Source organism: Protopterus annectens, chromosome 3.part0 (assembly GCF_019279795.1).
Source record: "Protopterus annectens isolate FY-2018-M chromosome 3.part0, PAN1.0, whole genome shotgun sequence".
Taxonomy (NCBI): Eukaryota; Metazoa; Chordata; order Ceratodontiformes; family Protopteridae; genus Protopterus; species Protopterus annectens.
Window position 1 is genome coordinate 883,432,838 of NC_056731.1, and position 22,377 is coordinate 883,455,214.

Consider the following 22,377-nt stretch of genomic DNA (forward strand, 5'->3'; position numbering starts at 1 on the left):
TGAGAGAAGAGGGGGGTATTGTGCTGAAATGGCTGAGACATGGATTTCTATGGAAGAAAAAGATGGGGCCTTGTGAATCATCTCAGTTAAATATTGCAAATTCTGAGGTAAATTGGGCACTGCTGTGCTCATCCCTCGAGATTGATTCCAGGCACAGAATCTTTTCCATTTGTCAGCATAAGATTTTCTAGTACTAGGTCTTCTTGCCTCCAAAATGACATCCATCACAGGTTTGCTGAGGGATGCTAAGAGGGATTTTAAGTGATTAGCCAAGCTGCAAGGTTCAATGTTTAGAGCTGAGAGTGCAGAATTTGGTTCTCCTGCTGAGTCTGAGGCAGGTGCCACGGAGGAATGTGTGATACACTGCGCAGGAGTGGGTACCAGTGTTGGCGAGGCCAGTCTGGAGAAATGAAAATCATTTTTGGTTTGTCCTGTTTGACTTTTAGTAGAACTTTGGAGAGCAAAGGCAGAGGGGGAAAGGCATAGCTGAAGGACAGAGCATCCACTTTCCAGGCTTTTTTGTGATGAGTTCTTGTGCAAAATTTGTCCAACTAGTAGTTCTGGGGTGAAGCAAAAAGATTTATGTCTGGGCTCCCCCCATTTTCATGCCAACATATCGAAAATCCATGGTTCCAGTTTCCATTCGTGAGGGTCCATGAAATTTCTGCTTAGTTCATCTGCCAGAACATTCTGCTTTCCTGGCAGGAATTGCGCTTGTAGTTGTACTTGGTAGCTCAAGGCCGTGTGCCACAATGTCATGGCTAGTCTGCAGAGGGGGTATGAATGTGTACCCCCCCTGCTTGTTTATGTACCACATAACCGTGGTGTTGTCCGTCTTTATCAGTAATTGTCCTGGATGAAGGTTGTCCTTGAAGGCAGTCAGAGCATTCTGTACAGCTAGCATTTCTTTTTGATGGATATAAAGGTGCATTTGATTTGGGCTCCATTTGCCCTGAATGCACTTCCCATCCAGATGAGCCCCCCATGCACAGTCTGATGCGTCTGTAGTTAGGGCTTGAGCGGCAAGGGGTGGTGTGAATGGCAGTCCCTTGTTTTAGTGGCAGGCCACTGCCCACCATAGGAACTCTAGGTGCAGGCAATGTATGATAGGAATCATTGTTTCCAGGCTGTGACAATGTTGACTCCACAAATTTTTTAAGTACCACTGAAGTTTCCTCATATGCAGTCTTGCATATGGAATTAGAAGACTGCAGGAGGCCATGAACCCCAAGGCTTGCAGTATTTGCCTTGCAGATAGCAGGGTTTTTGTGGCCACCTGTTTGAAGTAAGTCACCAAATGAATTTGCTTTTCTGGCATAAGGAAAGCCATCTGGGCAGTTGTATTCAAGCTTGCACCCATGAATGTAATCATTTGAGAGGGTACCAGATGAGATTTCTTTTTGTTTATGGTGTGCCCTAGACAGGTTAGAACTCTTTTTACAAATGCCAGATGTTTTAGAAGAATGGCCTGTTTTTTTGCCTGAATTAGACAATTGTCCAGGTATGGATATATTTGAATATTTCTTTGCCTGCAAAATGCAATTACTGGAGCCAGGCATTTTGTGAATACCCTGGGTGCAGTAGACAAGCCAAAGGGCAGTGCAGAGAACTGATAATGCATGCAGCCTGCTTTGAAGCATAGCAATCTTCTGCAAGATTCCATAATTGGGATATGCAGGTAAGCCTCTTTTAAGTCGAGAGTTGCCAACCAGGTATCCTTGCCTAGCATAGGAAGTAACTGGTGAAGAGTCAGCATCTTGAATTTTGGAATGTCCGGAAAGGTGTTTAGAGTAGGCAGGTCCAGAATTGGACGCCATGATTTGTCTTTTCTGGGTACCAGGAAAAGTCTGGAATAGAAACCTTGTCTCTTTTCCTCTTCTGATACTAGCTGAATAGCTCCTATGTGTAGGAGGGAAAGTACTTGTTTCTGAGCCTCTGCCCACTGATTTGGGGGCAAGTCTGTCCACTCGTTTGGAGTTGGCAGCATGTGGAAATGAAATCTGTGTCCATGGGACACTATATTTAAAACCCATTTGTCCTGGGTAATAAGTTGCCAGTTTCTTGAATGAAGAGCCAGTTTTCCCCCGAAAGGGGCGGCTAAGAGGTAAGTGCTTGGTAATTTCAAAGGGAAGTCATTGAGACGGTTTACCATAGTGTAGTGCCTTGTTGTTTCCAGATTTGGAAGTGGAAGCACCCCATTGCTTAGTTCTGAACGTCCCTTGGGACTGAAACTTGGTGCTTCTGGAATGTCTGGGGTTGGCCATAGTGGCTCTGGAAGGAACTGGAAAGGACCAGTTCTTAGTAGGCCAACGCCTACTAAATCTTTCACATTTTGCATAGATTTAGCTTTATCTTCCATCTTTTTAGGGACTTCTTCAGCCTTATTGCCAAATAGGCGATCCTGCTGTAAAGGAGCATCCAAAAGTTTTGCTTTAACATGATCAGGCAGAGATTGCTCCTTAAGCCAAGCATGCCTTCTAAGCACAGACCCAGTAACAGCAGTCCTGCAAGAAGCCTCTAAAGAATCAAAACCACATTGCAAAGTATGTTTGCCAACTTGTTCAGCTGAATGCAATAAATCCTGCAAATCTTTATTCTCCACGCAGTCATAAATCAACATAATTTTCTGTTTAAGCAGTCTCATGATATGCTGTTAATATTTTAGTATACGGAATTGACAGTTTAAAGCCCTGATTGCTAAGGTTGCAGAAGTATAAACCTTTTTACCCAACTATCCAGCTCCCTGGAGTCTCTATCAGAAGGGATAGGAATTTTAGCAGTAGAAGCCTTAATGCCCTTGGGGCCCTGAGAAATGGTTTCAGGATCCACAACTGGATTTTTAAAAAGGAATTTTTGGGACTCGAACCCTGTAGTACATGTCTGGTTTGCTAGGGGCTGGAGGCAAGGAATCAGGGGCTATACTGGATTCCAAAAACACATCAACAATATCTAGCACAGGAGGAATGGCCAAAGGCCTATGCCGAGGAAGAAAAAAAAAATCCCTAAGCCTCTTTTTGGATTCAGAGAAATCCTGACATTCCCAGTGGAAATGCTCCCTTAAGGTATGTAAAGTTTCCCCAAAAGAGAAATCCTCAGGCGGAGAAGCAGAGGGAATGGAGTCCTCTGCACCAGAGTCCTCATAAGTAGGTATGGACAAATCTAGATCATTAGAAGAGTCAGAAGAAACAGAGTCCAGTTCAGAAGATTCATAGTCAAATTCAATCCTAGGCCTCTTAGAAGGGGGGGGGGGGGGGTTGACTACCCCTGATCAGAGTAATTAAATCTTCAGCCATTTTGAACATTTGTTTTTTTAGGCATAGGGGCCTGAACATGTGGCCTGGGCATTGGTTTTTTAGACATAGATCAAGAGTTAGGCCTTAGCACTGAAGTTGGAGTCGGTTTAATATGAAAGTCTGTAGGCCTGAATACACCCTCAGAAGCCGGTGCCTGCTCAGCGTCTCCGGGCCCATTCAAGGTAGAGACATCCACGGGTTCCATATGTGAAGCATCTCGTGGCATACCGGACTTCAAATGGGTTTCAGTAGAGGCCTGTGAATCAGAAGTAGCAGGTATCAGAGGCTGCGAAAGCGCCTCACTGAGTACCGGTGAACTGGCGACTGGCTTAGTAGAAGCGTCGTCAGCAGCTTTGGACCTCAACGGTCTGTCTCTGTCTTTTTCTTTGTGTTTTTTCGATATTCCGGTAGTCGGATGGCTAACAGACATAATTTCTGGATAATTAAATCGAAAACCGAAATATTTTGAAGCAAAATTGTACCGAAGACAGATAGTGCACTGATTAAATAAAGCACAAAACTGACAGCAACGTACATCATGGTCAGGGCCTAGGCAAGGAATACAGTACAAATGAAAATCCTTATGAGGTATTTGCTTCCCACAAGTAATACAATTATTAACTTTTACTGACATCAGTAAGGAGCAAGAAAAATTTCCCCAATGGGGTACTTAGTTTTTAGTTGAAGACTTCAATTCTGAAATTCAAAAACGAAAATTTCAGGAGTCGGACGACTGCTTCTGCTTTGGGCACCGCACGGCAAGAAAGACTGATGTAATGGCGTCGGCTGCATGTTTTATACCCCTGACGACCTGACGTCATGGAAGAAGGGATAGCAACCTACGCAGGACCCAAGACTTTGTTAATCAGGCCAACTGAGGGCAACCTGCCAGCAGATTACCCAAATGTAATGACTGCAACAGTGAAACACAATGAACATCTGAATGTATGCTTCTGTTTGTTGGTGTTTGGTTTGTCTTCTACTACACAGTATGCTGAGCGGCTATAATACTTACACTTCAGACATGTCCGACATTCTGGTCAGTGAACCTTTGTTGTTTTACTTTATTATTTTTTTATTTATTTAATATTTGTTTACCAGTAAAGTCCAACTTGGAATGAAGTCAATTTTCAGCAGCGGCCCAGGGAGAAATGCTCCAGATGCATGTCTTTGTAATGTGGGAGGAAAGCAGAGTACCCATGGAAAACCCACACAAACACAGGGAGGACATGCATACTCCTCACAGAAGGCACTCCAGCCACGACTCAAACGGAAGAACCTATTGCTGTGAGGCAACAACGCTACCACTGCACCACTGTGCTGTTATTTATTAACTAGGTAAGTGGGATGGTCCATGAATGGTTTTCAGGGAAAAACCCATGAAGGCAGAGAACATACACAAACTTCACACCAAGATTGACTGCAGGTCTGGACTGAATTCCAGAGCTGTGAGGTACAGATCTTAAAAGTGAATAACTATACTGCCTGACACAGTATAACACTATTGAAATAAAAGCTTGTTTACATAAACATAGCCACAACAGCACTCAACAGAGGAACGTAGGTCAAGGAGTTGTATGTATATATATGTATATATATATATATATATATATATATATATATATATATATATATATATATATACATATACTAAACTGTCAGACAATTCTCTCCAACTCCGTCTTAATGAGTTAACAAATATGCAGGGTTCTATTCATATATGTTAGTTACAGCTTCCAATAACAAAGTTTTTTTTGGAGTTAAAATCACATATTCAGTAGAGTGGAAGGTTATACTGGGGTTGAGTATGTCTTATCTAAGCTTATTTATGGCAGGAAAAATGGGGGGTTCCATGGTAAGCTTCCATATCTGTTACTCCAAAGGCATGGCACACAGAATCCCCATGGGCACAGACTACTTAAAGAAATCAATATTCATTTTATCTAAAGCCTGCTGTACACATATCCAGCTCATGCTTAACAAGTTATGTGGACCTGGTATATGGTTCAGATCCTTGTGTGTAGGTGACCGACACCAAGAAATTTAACAGTTCTTCCAGAGCTCACCTTCCATTATTATACTTCCATTTTATTTCATGCTAGTGGTGTGTGATTCATGTTTTATTTAAGTCTACTCTTAAGTGAGTGCTCACTTTGCTAACATGTTTCTTAGTCCCTGGTTAGTAAGGGACTGCAGGAGTGTTGCCAAAGTTAAGCCTGTCTTTTGTAGAAATTGTTCTTTAACTTTATTTTTAACATTTTCTTTCATGTTGGTGGTGTCTGGTCCATGACTGACACCCCCTGGGCTCTAGTTTAGATTTAAGTCCTCCACTAAGTGAGTGTTGGCTTGGCTGCTGTGTGTTTTGGCACATGGGGTGTAAATTTGACACCAGGGACCATTTTTAAGTGGCCTCTTCTTTGAATTTTAATATTTTATTTCATAGTGGTGTTTTGTTCTTGGTTGGCAATCCCTGGTGCTAGTTTTAATTTCCACCCCTAAGCAAACACTCACTTTACTGGTGTGCAGTTGGGTCTCAGGTGTGTCAGTGTTAAAAGCAGCAACTGTAGGAGTACTGCCTGAGCTAAGCCGCTTTTCTAGTCTGAGCCAAGCTGCCTTTTTAGGCATTGTTTTGTTTTATTTTTAATCAATATTCATTTTATCTAAAGCCTGCTGTACACATATCCAGCTCATGGGAGGGTGGCATAATGGTTAAGGTATTTGCCTTACAAACACAAAGTGCAGGGTTCGAGTCTCACAAGGGATAATTTGCTAGGCTTACAATGGCTCGCAAGGGCAGTTAGCTTAGTACTAACCTATGAACCTATAATAATCTGATTCACAGTGAGGGTATTTGATTCTTAACTGAGATGCCCTGGGCTTGTCTCTGTTTAAGTTTGCCACAAGCAAGCAGTCACACAAAGAAAGTTTTGTATCTGGATGGTGATCTGAATCCTCATGAATCTAACATCACTACTGTTACATTTTCCAACATAGCATTATACAACCAGTTATCTGACTGTCTGCCTTTGTTGTACAATTCTAACTATTTCTATTTAGGCTAGACATCCCAGGTCTTTTATGAATACTCAGAAAACCCAGATTAAAAGCTCTTTACATTTTACACGTAAAGTCGTTTTATAAGGTGTTTACTGTCTGTACTAGAAATGTTATCTCTTAATTCAGTGTGTTTCAGTGTTTTAATGTGCTTACACATTTTAGGATTCTTAACTCCTAAACTAATTCATAGTATTGCTGGTCAGTCTTTGTATATTTCATCAACTGGGTCTGTCTTTTATGTGTTTTTGCAGGTGCTTTCCTTGAAAAATTTGTCTTTATAAATCAAGCCTGAGTCTGAAAGCTAAGGACATGTAACACCTAAATTAAATAACTGTTGTTGACTCTTCAGTTAAGTTTAGTTCTTTTCACCTTTGAAGCTATGTATTTCACATCGGTTTTATTACGATTTACATCTTTTCACTGGGCAGTACTGAATTCTATACTTCTTCACTAACTGTAAGTCATACTGGTTACTAATTTACATATTGACTAATACTGGTTTTGTGTTCATAGCAAAGTACTAGGCTAGCCACCCTTCCAGGCCATTTTAAGCCTAGGTAGTTTCCCCTTCAAAGCTTAAAATCAAACCCTGTATCTTGTGTTTGTGAGGTAAACACCTTAACCATTATGCAAACCCCCAACCTAAATTAGGATAGCCTTAAGTGCTTAGCTGGTATGGCTGCTTTTTTCTGTCTAGCCTAGCACTTTCCACCTATTACTAACCATGGTTCAGATTCTCCAGTTAACTCCTTTGGCATCTGACAGGGATGCTTTGGCTAACTTTACCCGGAAGACATCGGCTAGAGGACTTTCAAGGCAATGTGCTTCTTATAATATGCTTTATTTTATTTATTTCGGTATGTATGTATGTGTCTGTGTTTATCTTTACATACATATATGCGTGTGTACATATGTATTTATGTATGTATATAGTTAGTTGGCTGGCGTAGTGGGTTGATCCATTATGGACCCATTTCAGCCACAGTCCAAATGTTATAGTGGACAATAGAGAAGGTGACACAGTGTTGAAAAAGCAATGGTTGCAACATGCCATTTAAGTAACATTAAGAAATCGAAAAAACGAGTAAAGTTGGCTTTAGAGCACAATAAATGCTTTCCCTTCAGATATGCCAATAATTCTATCAGACTCTAATACCCATAAAAATGCACATACTTTATTAAATTGTAAGAAGTAAATAGAGTCAGAAAAATGTGTGAAATCTATACTCAAGCTGATTGTAATTATGAAGGTCTACAATACATCAAGGATACCCCTTCCAGCAGTTCTGATTAAGCAATCATAACGGTATGACAAATCAAGGTCTGAACATGACTTGGTCCCAGAAGGCTATAGTGACCCACCTTTTTGCAATTTCTGCACAGGATGAACCTATGGCATTGTCATTGGTGGTTTCAAACTTAAAGACCAAACCACTTTAAAAAATTCAGAAATGGGAAACAAAATATTTACACACAGATCAAGACTCTTAGAACTAGTGTGTTTTTTTTAGGAAAAGATGAGTTCTGCAAGATGAAGGACTTGTACTAGTGATTTGCTTCTACTATGCATCACACGGATGTTAAATATGTTAATTATAACAATTAAGTGCTCACTCATTTCTCACCTCCCACATGGAACTGAGATTGGATTTATATAATCTCAACAGACTTTAGTGATCAGTTATTCTGACCTTAGGTCAGTTCAGAATCTGTACCTTAGGACTTAAAAATAAGTTACTGTGACACACTTGCCAGAATGGAGTCTCGACAACATAAAAAAGCCATCTTTAAAGTAACTGAAGTTCAATCATATTTGCTGGTACAAGTGATCTTGAGAATGCAAAGTTTTTGAATATGACTTAAGTGTGGAACAGCTGATGAAGTTTCCCTAAACAAAATACTTCATACTGATTACTGCAGATATTCATCCTTCTCCCAATACTGGCAGCAAGGAAGACTAGACAAACTAATATATTTAAATTATGAAATATCTTACTTAAAACTTACAAAATGCCATATGTCATATTTATTTGTGGGAAGATATGGAGGATAAACCAGAATTCTTCACCATGGATAGGTACCATCTGAGGAATATCAGCAAAAGGTTGACTGCTTCTAGATTCATCTTTTCTTTTAAAATTTCTATCCAAGAGGGGGTAAATTCTCATAATGCATAGTACGAAAAACCTTACTGTATTAACTTACATAGTAAGAGAGGTAAATTGTACTGTCTTGTTTCTGCTGTAGTTTCATCTTATAAAGATGACAACACTAAAAATCCTGGTAACTATGTACGGTACTCTTAGCCTGTATTTCTGGGAACATTTCTGAGAAGAATCTTGTTCTAAGTCTGCTTCCAATAAATATGACTGAGCTGATGGACCTATACCAGCAAGGGTTTATTACAGCCCAATACTGTATTTTAGACCTAATCCAGTATTATAATGCTCTGGATCACATATAAGTGGACCTCCCTATCAGTGCAGTTTATCTGGACTTGTAAAACATGTTTGATATCATCCCACATTATGAAGTTATTAGGCAGCTTATTAAAATTAATATAAATACTTATATTATTCAAAGGATCAGGTAGGTTAACTGCTGTCATTGCAGTACAGCATAAAGGGAGTGCTGCACTGCTTAGTGTGCCATCCTTTGCATCAGACATTAAACCAAGGCCTTATATGCTTGAGTTGTGGGAGCTCAGATGGAAATAAAAGATTTCTTACCTATCAAAAAGAACAGAAGCTCCCCGATGACCTTGCCAAATTTCCACTAGTAGTAGCCTAGTGGGACTAACTTACACAACAAGGAATAAATAAATAAAATCAGCAACTGACCCACTAAATTAACTTTTTAATCAAAGTTACAGAAACTCTTAAAATATTCAGACCTGAGACTTAGGTTGTCCTGTAGGACTCTGTCCTAGCAACTTATTTAAATGTTTATGAACCCAGTACTTTTGCGTCAGCCTGTTTGGTGCTCAAAATTTGCTGATGACAGCAAGATAGTCCTTCTGCTTACTTCAATTAGTGAACATCAATGACTTCGGACTCAGATGAACTGAGTATATGGGCAAACAGTTAATACTGAATTCATCTTCAAAAATGTGCAGTTATTCATTTTTATTAAAATACCTTACAGATACATACGCTATCAAATAGGATATAGTTGATATGATCGAACAACCACTATATCGAACTACACATCGAGACGAAAGATCGAAAGGTTGAAACATCAAACGTTCAGGCCATCGAATCCAAACTCATCAAAGTATATTGATTGGCCATCTAGTCAGTTAGTATTATTATGTTTAGAACCTACTTACAATTTATGCTGTTTTAGCACTTTAAGCACATTTATAATAGATGATGTCTATGATGTTGGCTAACCAATGTACTTTGATGAGTTCAGACTCGATGGCCTGAACGCTTGATGTTTCAACAGTTTGATCCTTTGTGTCAGTGATGTGTAGTTTGATCATGTCAACTAGATCCTAGTAAATGTAATATATTAATATCTGTTGGATATTATAAAAACTTGGACTTCATAACTTCAGATAAATTGGTATTTGACAAAAAATGTATGGCACTATAATCTTAATTTTCTGCACTATTTCTTCAAACCCTGCACACATCCTAATACCAAGTTACAACTTCTTTGATAACTTTCTATATCAAATATGGAGCATCACTCTAAGGATAACATAAAAAGTTAGAAAACGCCCAACGTAAGTTCAAAGAATGAAGACCAAGAAAAGGTCAAGTCAATAAAGCCAAACCTCTAAATGTAATCATGAAGACTTAAAAAGTACAAAAAGTCGTGGACATTCAGAAGCCATGTAGCTGAAACACTTGTTCTTAAAAGGTTATTTGCATATATCCCATGGGTCTCCATTACAGGAGGTTTAAGGTATCACACAGTGAAAACTCTAGCTTGGCTGGGTTTGTGTACATACATGCAGACAGACAGACATACATGCATCTAAAAAAGAAAATGCTGAAGATAAATGGCCACTTTCAGGTATAGCTTGGGCCAGTAAGTGTGGAGTAAACTTTGGGATGCATGCATTAGTAAAAAATATAATTACATAAAATAACACAGACACAATAAATACTAAAAGACTTTCGGCTTTTCCCGGTTAGGGGTCGCCACAGCGGAACTCCGGTCCGCTCATGATTGGCAGTGGATTTTACGGTGTCGAGTTGCCAGCCCGATGCCCAACCTTCAACGAAGGCATGCCCATTCATGCTCACACCTACCTGCACGCCTTTAACGTCACTCAACCGTGGGGAGGGCATGCAGACTCCACACAAGGCGCTCCAGCCAAGAATCGAACGGGAGAACCTCTTGCTATGAGGCGACAACGCTAACCGCTGCACCACAGTGGCTGTATAAATACTAATATGTACATAAAGGATGCATACAGTACATTAAGACATGCAGTAACAAGTACTTTGAGTAAGTGGTATGATCTCACAGCAACATTACTACCCATATATAATGGTTGCAGCAGAAGGTTAGCTCCCACACTCAACAAAGAAAATTCATATTTTTCTGCACCTAGGCACTTAATGGCAGTTCGGCTTACACAGTCGAAAAATAAGGTATCCAGTCCTTCTAAAACCAGCCATTCAGTGATAAAAGTTTTGCTACTAAACAAAAAAATTGTTCTATATATTTCAATGTAAAGAGAAATACTTTGTAATGAAAATTAAAATGGAAAAAGTATGCATTCAGATTAACTACCGAGTTTTAGTAATGCTATTTTAGTAGACTTTTTAAACATAATGTATATGCATTCATCCCAACAGCCCAAAGTTTGATATGTAAAGGAGTGTACTGTACCTATTAGGGTATGAAAGACTGCAGCTATGGTGCCTGCAACAGCCATGCACAATACTGCCTTCATCCGATCCCGCTTACTATTCACAAACACTAGGCCCACATTCTTAAAGTCGCTCATCGGACCTGTGAAGAACTTCATGAGGGAGTAGGCCAGCCCATAGCTTGCCAGCATCTCAATGGCATCGTCCTTGACTGCTGCGATACCCCTGTTCAAGGCCTGTTAAAAACAATGTTAAGTTCGGTTAATCCAAATAAAACATTATCCTATACACAAGACACAGGGGAAGAAACTCAAGTTACCACAAACAAAACATCATGCCATACACAAGAAATGGGATACACGACATATTGACGCGAGGTAAAGAAATATAACTACATGACAAAGCAGGACAACTAATTATAACTATCAATACCTAAATAAACTAAATATACAATAAATGCCAGCAAAAAATGAATTCAGATAAAAAGTAAAATGTATATTCTGAGTCAAGCAACCATACATTAGATTTATAAACTTCTTAAGCTTTTGTTCTTCATAGTTTTAGCCATTTTTAATTCCACAGCTTGATTCAAAGTAAAATAAGTTACTGTGATATCTTTTCACAGCTGAATGCTTTTCTCTGAACAGAAGTAAACATATGATTACGCAAAAGCTCAGAAAGTGACTGAAGTCAAGTAGCATACCGCTCAACCTCTTACAGCAAGAAATTTGGACAAAGAAAAAAAATGGGGGGGGGGGGGTAAAAACAGGTACAAGTTTTAAATACTGCTCTCATAATCTTAGAAAGTTGCTAAGTAAAAATTTTTTTATGTTAGCATGTACTTTCTGAAGGATATGAAGTCTGAAACTCAAATGTTTTTCATTATTTAATGACTTCAATCACCAGTCATTTGCCAGAAAACTACTAAATTTTATGAGGAAAAGACCAAAAATATGAGGCAAACTCTGGACATTTTGCAAAAAAAATTGACAGTTGAGAGGTATGTATCCTGAGATTATGTTACTACAGACAGTACCATGACCCATATGGTCCATTTAGCAAATCAGTCATTAAAAGTTAAATCTAGGAGGTAGGATCATAACACCATTCAAATTAATATAAGCAGCAGATCTAGCTACAAGGCAAAATTCCAAAGACCTCAGAGATCACCTGAAATAATTTTGTCAAGCTGTAGTATGAACATACAGAAAACTTAATAAAATATAAAACTTCAGAAAGGCAAGTATTTCAAAGTTGTTTTTTTATCAGTGGCATGAAATGCAGTCCAACAATGCAATGTATATACCTAACTACGTAAAGGATCATGTGCGGGCTATCTCTGAGTCATTGACTCATTTTACTGCCAAGAGACATAAACATTAAAGTGTAGCCATAATGTGGAGCTGGTTAAACTGAAAGATGTCTTTTTTAAATAGCTCTACTCTATAATCATGATAATAAATGTGAATCTAAGAGTTATTTAATAGTATCCACTGCAGTAACATTTAACCAGCCAAGCAGTGATTAAATCTTCAATAAAACATATACCTGGAGTACTTTACTGCAATTATACAAAGGATTGTCCTAAACAATACTACTGATTTTGTGGTGACAAAAATGCTGCTTTGTTACTTTGCTACACTGTGCTGTATTAATCAATCATAAGTAAGTGTGTGTGTATATATATATATATATATATATATATATATAGATAGCACTGCGGTGGTGGTGCTGCGGTAGCGTTGTCGTCTCACAGTTAGCCGTTGCCCGTTCGATTCTCAGTTAGAGCGTCTTCTGTGTGGCGACATGCGTGAACAGGCATTGGTTGTGCGTTAGGCCCGGCAAGCCAGCACGTAAAACTCTACTGCCAATCATTAGCGGACCGGAGGTCTGCTGTGGCGACCCCTAACCGGGAAAAGCCGAAAGACACAAACATACAGATATATATATATATATATATATATAGAGAGAGAGAGAGAGAGAGAGAGAGAGATAAATTGATATATATATATATATATATATATATAGATTATATATATATAGATATATATAGATATATACAGATATATAGATATATATATATATATATATATATATATATATATATATATATATATATATATATATATATATATATAAAGTCCCAAAACAGCATGGATGCGCGGAACCAAAATAGTGCACGGACATAAACATACAATTCACAAAGTGAATCCAGCACTCACGACATAAGAAAATCCAAAGTCAGCAGAGTTTGAACTGTTTATTAACCAAAACAGCCCATAAATACACAGACCGGTGGCCGGTTTCGCTCGCAGCGTCTTCAGTGTGCGAATGCTAGCTGTCAAGGACCCGGATTATATACGTAAACTGCATTAGCAGTAACGTTTTAAAGGAGACAGTGCACATATATAAAAAAAAAAAAAAAAAGTGAAGTACTACAACGAAAACACCAACAAACCCCCAAAATAAATGATTATAAAGTATAAAAGTAGAATAAAACAAAATGCCCCTATTTATCTATGCAATGTCCCATTATTAATAGAATATAGTATTAACTATTATTTCAAAAATTACCAATAACAAAGAAATCTATTTATTAATCAATAGTATGCCTATGGTAATACAGTAAAAACAAATAAATAACCTTAATGGTTTACCATATTACCAAAATAATAACATTATATTTTGTTACATATACAATCTCACTACCAATGGTCATTTAGACCTGGTTTAAATAAGGCACCCAAATTAACAATTCATCTACGCTCTTTTTGAGTTAATGTATCATGTTTTCTTTGTTCATTGGTAATATGCATAGACACCATATCCAATCCTATAAAAATAAAGTGAGCAGTCTCATGTATCAATTTATGCTTATATAGGGCACTTCTATTGCGCTGACATTTGATATCGCTAATATGTAAAGCTATTCTTTGTTTGAAAGCACATGAAGTCTGCCCCACATAAAAAGCACCACATTGACAAACCGCCATGTATATTACCCAAGTGCTATTACAGGTTATAAGACTACGGATTTCATAAACTTTTTTAGTGTTAACTGATGTAAAAGATTTAGTTTTAGCCATTATTTTGCAATACTTGCAAGCCCCACAAAAAGTGCTCCCCACAGTGGCTGTATGCCATTCCCTTCTTACACTATCTTTTTTAAAGGATGAAAAATACTGTCCCAAATTTTTACCTCTTCTATAACCAAAATGACAATGGTTGTCCACATATTGTGAAAAAAATTCATCAGACTTTAATATATGCCAATGTTCAGCCAGTACTCTTTTAATACAATATGTATTGCTACCATATGTTGTTATAAATCTAATAAATGGACCATCATCCCTATGTTGGTGATCCTCCAGTAACATAGTTCTATCAGTTTCCTTTGCCTCAATGTAAGCCTGTTGAATCAAATTTTTCTTGTATCCCCTATTTTGAAATCTAAGCTTTAAGTCCACAGCCTGCCTGTCAAAATTCGTATCAGAAGAACAAATCTTTTTTATTCTCCGAAATTGAGATCTTGGTATATTTTGGATAGTGTGAGGGGGGTGGCAGCTGTCTGCATAAAGGAATCCATTACGGGAAAAAGGCTTTCTATGAAGATCTGTATATAAAGATCCTTCATCTGTTTTACCAACTGTAACATCCAAAAATGGAATTTCCCTTTTGTCTATTGTTCCAGAAAAATGAATTCCAAATTTGTTTGAATTAAGATATTCTACAAACTGCTCCCATAATAATGAGGACCCCCCCACACTATCCAACAATCATCCAAATATCTACGCCACATCACCAATGGCTCCTTAAAACAAACTGGCATGGAATAAACATAAAGCATTTCTAAATATCCCATAAAGAGATCAGCGTAAATGGGGGCAAAAGTAGCCCCCATAGCTGTTCCCTTAATTTGTATATACCAGGCCCCATCAAAAGTAAAGGTATTATGTTCTAATACCAACTGCAACAATTGTATAAGAAATTCCTGTTCTAATCTGGAATATAAGCCTGACTGTGACATCCAGTATTTTACTGCTTCCATATCTCCATCATGAGGTATAGAGGTATACAAGGACTGTACATCTAATGTGCCCAAAAATTGTTCTTTGGTAACTTCCATCCCATCAATCAAAGCCAAAAATTGCTGTGTATCACGTATACGTGCACTAACATAATTTAACAATTTCTTAAGCTTGTATTCAAGATATTCAGAAAGAGGTTCCGTCAAGGAGCCCCTACCTGCTACAATAGGGCGTCCAGGAGGATTAACAATACTCTTGTGAATCTTTGGAAGCATGTAAAAATATTGCGTCATGGGATGTTGTACTTGTAATTGTTTAAGCAATTGTAGACTAATAATCTGCCTAGAATAAGCCTGTTCTAGAAAAGCATCAATCCACACTTTGTGTTGCTGAATAGGATCTGCATCCAAACGTAAATAATATTCAGTATTAGATAGCTGCCTATCTGCTTCACTCATATAGTGTGTCCTGTCCCAAATGACTATTGCTCCACCCTTATCAGCACCAACAATGACTATATTCTGATTATTCATCAGTTTAATTATAGCCTGTCTTTCATCATTACTCAAATTGTATGAACCAATATTGAAAAGATTTGTTTGATTAACATGTAAATCCTTCAAAACTATCTGCTCAAACGTCCTAATGGTGCTATGATAGGGTGGCGTAAACTGGGATTTTTTAAATTTAAAACCTGTAGAACCTAATGTATTACTAGATGCATGTTTTTGTGCAAAGAAATGTTTTAAATTTAACTGTCTACAAAAGCTTTTAACATCATTCACAATATCAAAATGTGAGACAAAGAATGAAGGTATAAACCCAAGGCCTTTATTCAGCACACTGAATTCACTGGAGGAAAACTCATAATTTGTAAGGTTAATGACCAAGTTATTTAAATCATTATCAGCTTCACTAGTTGTTAATGTCCCAAGGTCTATTGTTGCTGGAACTGATCCTGGAATATTCGTTGTACTTCTGCATCCACGTCCACGATGTTTCCGCCCTGCCCGTCTAAAGGGATCCTGTAGCGTTTACTAGCTGGCGATGGTATATCAGGTAGTTCTCCCATCTCGGCCTCAGTATCAGTATTGGACATACTAGATGAATATTCAGAACCACTTGTAGTATTCTCCCTTCTCCTAAGTATAGATTTCACTCTTTTTCTTTTGGGCCTAGGGACCTGTTTATCATCCGTAAATCTGACACCCTTTTTATGCTTTTTCCAACTATACATGGTAGCTTGTTGAAAATCTGCAACATCCCTCTGATATTTCTGCATCTTTCTTTTGGATAACTCCTGATTGTATTTATCCACCTCACTTATATACTTTGCATGTAAATCATTGTATTCCATAGTGTCCGTATAATTTCTGTGTGGTCTCAAAGCACTGTTCAAGTTTTACCAACAAATCTGGCAGTTGACTATCATAATGTTCCACCAATAACTGTATAAACATATATGAAGCAGTGGCTTGTATAGATCTCCATTTTTGCATGAAAACCGCATCATTGTTACCCAAGCCAGGTTCTACATAGACCCGTAGACCCCTCGGGATTATTTTAGTGGACAAATAAGCCTTTAATAACTTGCAATGCCAAACACAGGACCTAACACGTTTAGAAGCTTCCGTAAGTTCTTTGAAGCTTTCCACTACTTCAACGGGTTTGTTCTGTTCCTTTGCCACCATTCTATTCACATTGTGCCCCGTAAAACAAGCACTGTCATCCTTATCAGCCGTAAGATTTTTGATATAACACAAAAATTTGTTTCCTTGAGCCATATTAGAGCTGTTATTAAAATGGATGATTGTCTTTAATGATAAGGGCCTGGGGACCGTTTGTGACTATTATGCAAGATATTTGCATATAACAGGTACATTTTTGGGCAATATCTTTATTATGTCAGCAGAGTAGTTGAATATGAGTGCAACATTTTAATAACAGCTCTAATATGGCTCAAGGAAACGAATTTTTGTGTTATATCAAAAATCTTACGGCTGATAAGGATGACAGTGCTTGTTTTACGGGGCACAATGTGAATAGAATGGTGGTAAAGGAACAGAACAAACCCGTTGAAGTAGTGGAAAGCTTCAAAGAACTTACGGAAGCTTCTAAACGTGTTAGGTCCTGTGTTTGGCATTGCAAGTTATTAAAGGCTTATTTGTCCACTAAAATAATCCCGAGGGGTCTACGGGTCTATGTAGAACCTGGCTTGGGTAATAATGATGCGGTTTTCATGCAAAAATGGAGATCTATACAAGCCACCGCTTCATATATGTTTATACAGTTATTGGTGGAACACTATGATAGTCAATTGCCAGATTTGTTGGTAAAACTTGAACAGTGCTTTGAGACCACACAGAAATATACGGACACTATGGAATATAATGATTTACATGCAAAGTATATAAGTGAGGTGGATAAATACAATCAGGAGTTATCCAAAAGAAAGATGCAGAAATATCAGAGGGATGTTGCAGATTTTCAACAAGCTACCATGTATAGTTGGAAAAAGCATAAAAAGGGTGTCAGATTTACGGATGATAAACAGGTCCCTAGGCCCAAAAGAAAAAGAGTGAAATCTATACTTAGGAGAAGGGAGAATACTACAAGTGGTTCTGAATATTCATCTAGTATGTCCAATACTGATACTGAGGCCGAGATGGGAGAACTACCTGATATACCATCGCCAGCTAGTAAACGCTACAGGATCCCTTTAGACGGGCAGGGCGGAAACATCGTGGACGTGGATGCAGAAGTACAACGAATATTCCAGGATCAGTTCCAGCAACAATAGACCTTGGGACATTAACAACTAGTGAAGCTGATAATGATTTAAATAACTTGGTCATTAACCTTACAAATTATGAGTTTTCCTCCAGTGAATTCAGTGTGCTGAATAAAGGCCTTGGGTTTATACCTTCATTCTTTGTCTCACATTTTGATATTGTGAATGATGTTAAAAGCTTTTGTAGACAGTTAAATTTAAAACATTTCTTTGCACAAAAACATGCATCTAGTAATACATTAGGTTCTACAGGTTTTAAATTTAAAAAATCCCAGTTTACGCCACCCTATCAAAGCACCATTAGGACGTTTGAGCATATAGTTTTGAAGGATTTACATGTTAATCAAACAAATCTTTTCAATATTGGTTCATACAATTTGAGTAATGATGAAAGACAGGCTATAATTAAACTGATGAATAATCAGAATATAGTCATTGTTGGTGTTGATAAGGGTGGAGCAATAGTCATTTGGGACAGGACACACTATATGAGTGAAGCAGATAGGCAGCTATCTAATACTGAATATTATTTACGTTTGGATGCAGATCCTATTCAGCAACACAAAGTGTGGATTGATGCTTTTCTAGAACAGGCTTATTCTAGGCAGATTATTAGTCTACAATTGCTTAAACAATTACAAGTACAACATCCCATGACGCAATATTTTTACATGCTTCCAAAGATTCACAAGAGTATTGTTAATCCTCCTGGACGCCCTATTGCAGCAGGTAGGGGCTCCTTGACAGAACCTCTTTCTGAATATCTTGAATACAAGCTTAAGAAATTGTTAAATTATGTTAGTGCACGTATACGTGATACACAGCAATTTTTGGCTTTGATTGATGGGATGGAAGTTACCAAAGAACAATTTTTGGGCACATTAGATGTACAGTCCTTGTATACCTCTATACCTCATGATGGAGGTATGGAAGCAGTAAAATATTGGATGTCACAGTCAGGCTTATATTCCAGATTAGAACAGGAATTTCTTATACAATTGTTGCAGTTGGTATTAGAACATAATACCTTTACTTTTGATGGGGCCTGGTATATACAAATTAAGGGAACAGCTATGGGGGCTACTTTTGCCCCCATTTACGCTGATCTCTTTATGGGATATTTAGAAATACTTTATGTTTATTCCATGCCAGTTTGTTTTAAGGAGCCATTGGTGATGTGGCGTAGATATTTGGATGATTGTTGGATAGTGTGGGGGGGTCCTCATTATTATGGGAGCAGTTTGTAGAATATCTTAATTCAAACAAATTTGGAATTCATTTTTCTGGAACAATAGACAAAAGGGAAATTCCATTTTTGGATGTTACAGTTGGTAAAACAGATGAAGGATCTTTATATACAGATCTTCATAGAAAGCCTTTTTCCCGTAATGGATTCCTTTATGCAGACAGCTGCCACCCCCCTCACACTATCCAAAATATACCAAGATCTCAATTTCGGAGAATAAAAAAGATTTGTTCTTCTGATACGAATTTTGACAGGCAGGCTGTGGACTTAAAGCTTAGATTTCAAAATAGGGGATACAAGAAAAATTTGATTCAACAGGCTTACATTGAGGCAAAGGAAACTGATAGAACTATGTTACTGGAGGATCACCAACATAGGGATGATGGTCCATTTATTAGATTTATAACAACATATGGTAGCAATACATATTGTATTAAAAGAGTACTGGCTGAACATTGGCATATATTAAAGTCTGATGAATTTTTTTCACAATATGTGGACAACCATTGTCATTTTGGTTATAGAAGAGGTAAAAATTTGGGACAGTATTTTTCATCCTTTAAAAAAGATAGTGTAAGAAGGGAATGGCATACAGCCACTGTGGGGAGCACTTTTTGTGGGGCTTGCAAGTATTGCAAAATAATGGCTAAAACTAAATCTTTTACATCAGTTAACACTAAAAAAGTTTATGAAATCCGTAGTCTTATAACCTGTAATAGCACTTGGGTAATATACATGGCGGTTTGTCAATGTGGTGCTTTTTATGTGGGGCAGACTTCATGTGCTTTCAAACAAAGAATAGCTTTACATATTAGCGATATCAAATGTCAGCGCAATAGAAGTGCCCTATATAAGCATAAATTGATACATGAGACTGCTCACTTTATTTTTATAGGATTGGATATGGTGTCTATGCATATTACCAATGAACAAAGAAAACATGATACATTAACTCAAAAAGAGCGTAGATGGATTGTTAATTTGGGTGCCTTATTTAAACCAGGTCTAAATGACCATTGGTAGTGAGATTGTATATGTAACAAAATATAATGTTATTATTTTGGTAATATGGTAAACCATTAAGGTTATTTATTTGTTTTTACTGTATTACCATAGGCATACTATTGATTAATAAATAGATTTCTTTTTTATTGGTAATTTTTGAAATAATAGTTAATACTATATTCTATTAATAATGGGACATTGCATAGATAAATAGGGGCATTTTGTTTTATTCTACTTTTATACTTTATAATCATTTATTTTGGGGGTTTGTTGGTGTTTTTGTTGTAGTACTTCAATTTTTTTTTTATATATGTGCACTGTCTCCTTTAAAACGTTACTGCTAATGCAGTTTACGTATATAATCCGGGTCCTTGACAGCTAGCATTCGCACACTGAAGACGCTGCGAGCGAAACCGGCCACCGGTCTGTGTATTTATGGGCTGTTTTGGTTAATAAACAGTTCAAACTCTGCTGACTTTGGATTTTCTTATGTCGTGAGTGCTGGATTCACTTTGTGGATTGTATATAGATATATATATATATATATATATATATATATATATATATATATATATATATATATATAGATATATATATATATATATATATATATACACACACACACACACACACACATTTTAAATATATATATATATATATATATATATATATATATATATATACAGATTGCAATACCTCAGAATAGGCAACTATTTAGAGGTGCCACAGGCTCAGACAGTGCATATTCACCTCTTTCAAACTTGTGTTATAAAGGTAGACAAGCAATTTCCTCTCACCTTACCTTAGTAATACCTTACACACAGACAGTAAAGAATTTGCAACACTCATCTCTAGGGTTGTCACTTGTCAGGGCATTTTCCTGACAGTCAGGAAATCAGGCTCTGTCAGGAAATCTGGAAATCAGGTTTTCTGTCAGGAAATCCAGTAATGGAGAGTATGTGAAATGTATTTTGAATCATTCTGAGAGACCTAACACATTTCTGAAGTATATCTCTCTAAATTTCACTTGGATTTGCTATCTGGATTCAAAGAGTAAACAATCATTGCTGTGGCATACGGTTTTGGATGTATTGGGAGGGCAAAGTGTGTATAAGAGCAGCAAGTTGTCCATGTCATTTTTTTTACATTCCTTCTCTGTCAGACATCAGCATTTTACACAATAAGTGGCTATTTTGGGGGGAATGGGCAAGCTGTGTGGTACAGTAGTACACAGTTGCAATCACCCAGCTCTTCTCTCCCTGTATTTAGTTCTTGGCTGTGTCTCCATCTGTCTGGAGTCTGTATTTTCTCCCTGTCTAGGTGCTTGCATGTTTTATTCAGGTGCTCCTATTTTTTTGGAAAGCATGTTTTTTTGTGTGTGAGCACTTGTGAAAGTAATATTGGTGGGTGCACACATAAATCTCCTGGGTAGTGAAAAAATAAGGCATCCAATGCATCACAGAACATCTAGAACCTCAGAACTTCTGGGGCCCATCATTCCTGGCTGTCTCTGTGGCTTAGTGGGGTCCTCAGTTGCTGGACCCACCTAGTCCAAATCTCTCCCTATTCTATGGTAGGCACATAGATTGCTATAGCTTGTGTTGGCTGGGAACACTGTGGTCATTATTTCTTTAACTTTCCTCAAAAATCACATCACACAGGTGTGCTCAGAATGGCACTGCAGCTCATTTAGGGCCTGTGCACCGCATTGGAACAACATGTTGGAAAGAATTACTGTAAGTATTATATTTTTCACTTTTTTCACAAATGAAATCTGATGTGTATACAGGTGAATGTACAAGTGACAGCAATGGAATACAACAGCATATTTCAGCCTACTTGATCTTTCACTTTCATCCTAGTTTGACTCCATAAGGATATGCAAATTGTTTGTCTTTAGGGGTTCACGCTGTGGAGGCATGCTGTGTGGCTGTATGATAGCAGCAAACATAAATATATGACGGTTTTCAATTGTCTTGTCATTTGCATCCATATGTAACACCATACAGGTACAGTGAAAATTACTCTCTTTTTAGGGGGGTGGGAGTGGCAGGAAGGCAGTCATTTCAGGTTTGACCTATGTCTCTTCACATGCATTTTATTCTTAGCTTATAGATAATTACTACTC

The 22,377-nt window shown here is 37.7% G+C and overlaps 1 protein-coding gene across 1 annotated transcript in view; it reads right to left on the bottom strand.

The window, feature by feature from the left end:
• ANKH (ANKH inorganic pyrophosphate transport regulator) overlaps positions 1-22,377 on the bottom strand; it is a 1,474,332-nt gene that overhangs the window by 841,101 nt on the left and 610,854 nt on the right. The window contains exon 2 of the mRNA XM_044065217.1: positions 11,199-11,415. Within this exon, the coding sequence (XP_043921152.1) occupies positions 11,199-11,415 (217 nt within the window). The remainder of the gene's footprint in view (positions 1-11,198; positions 11,416-22,377) is intronic.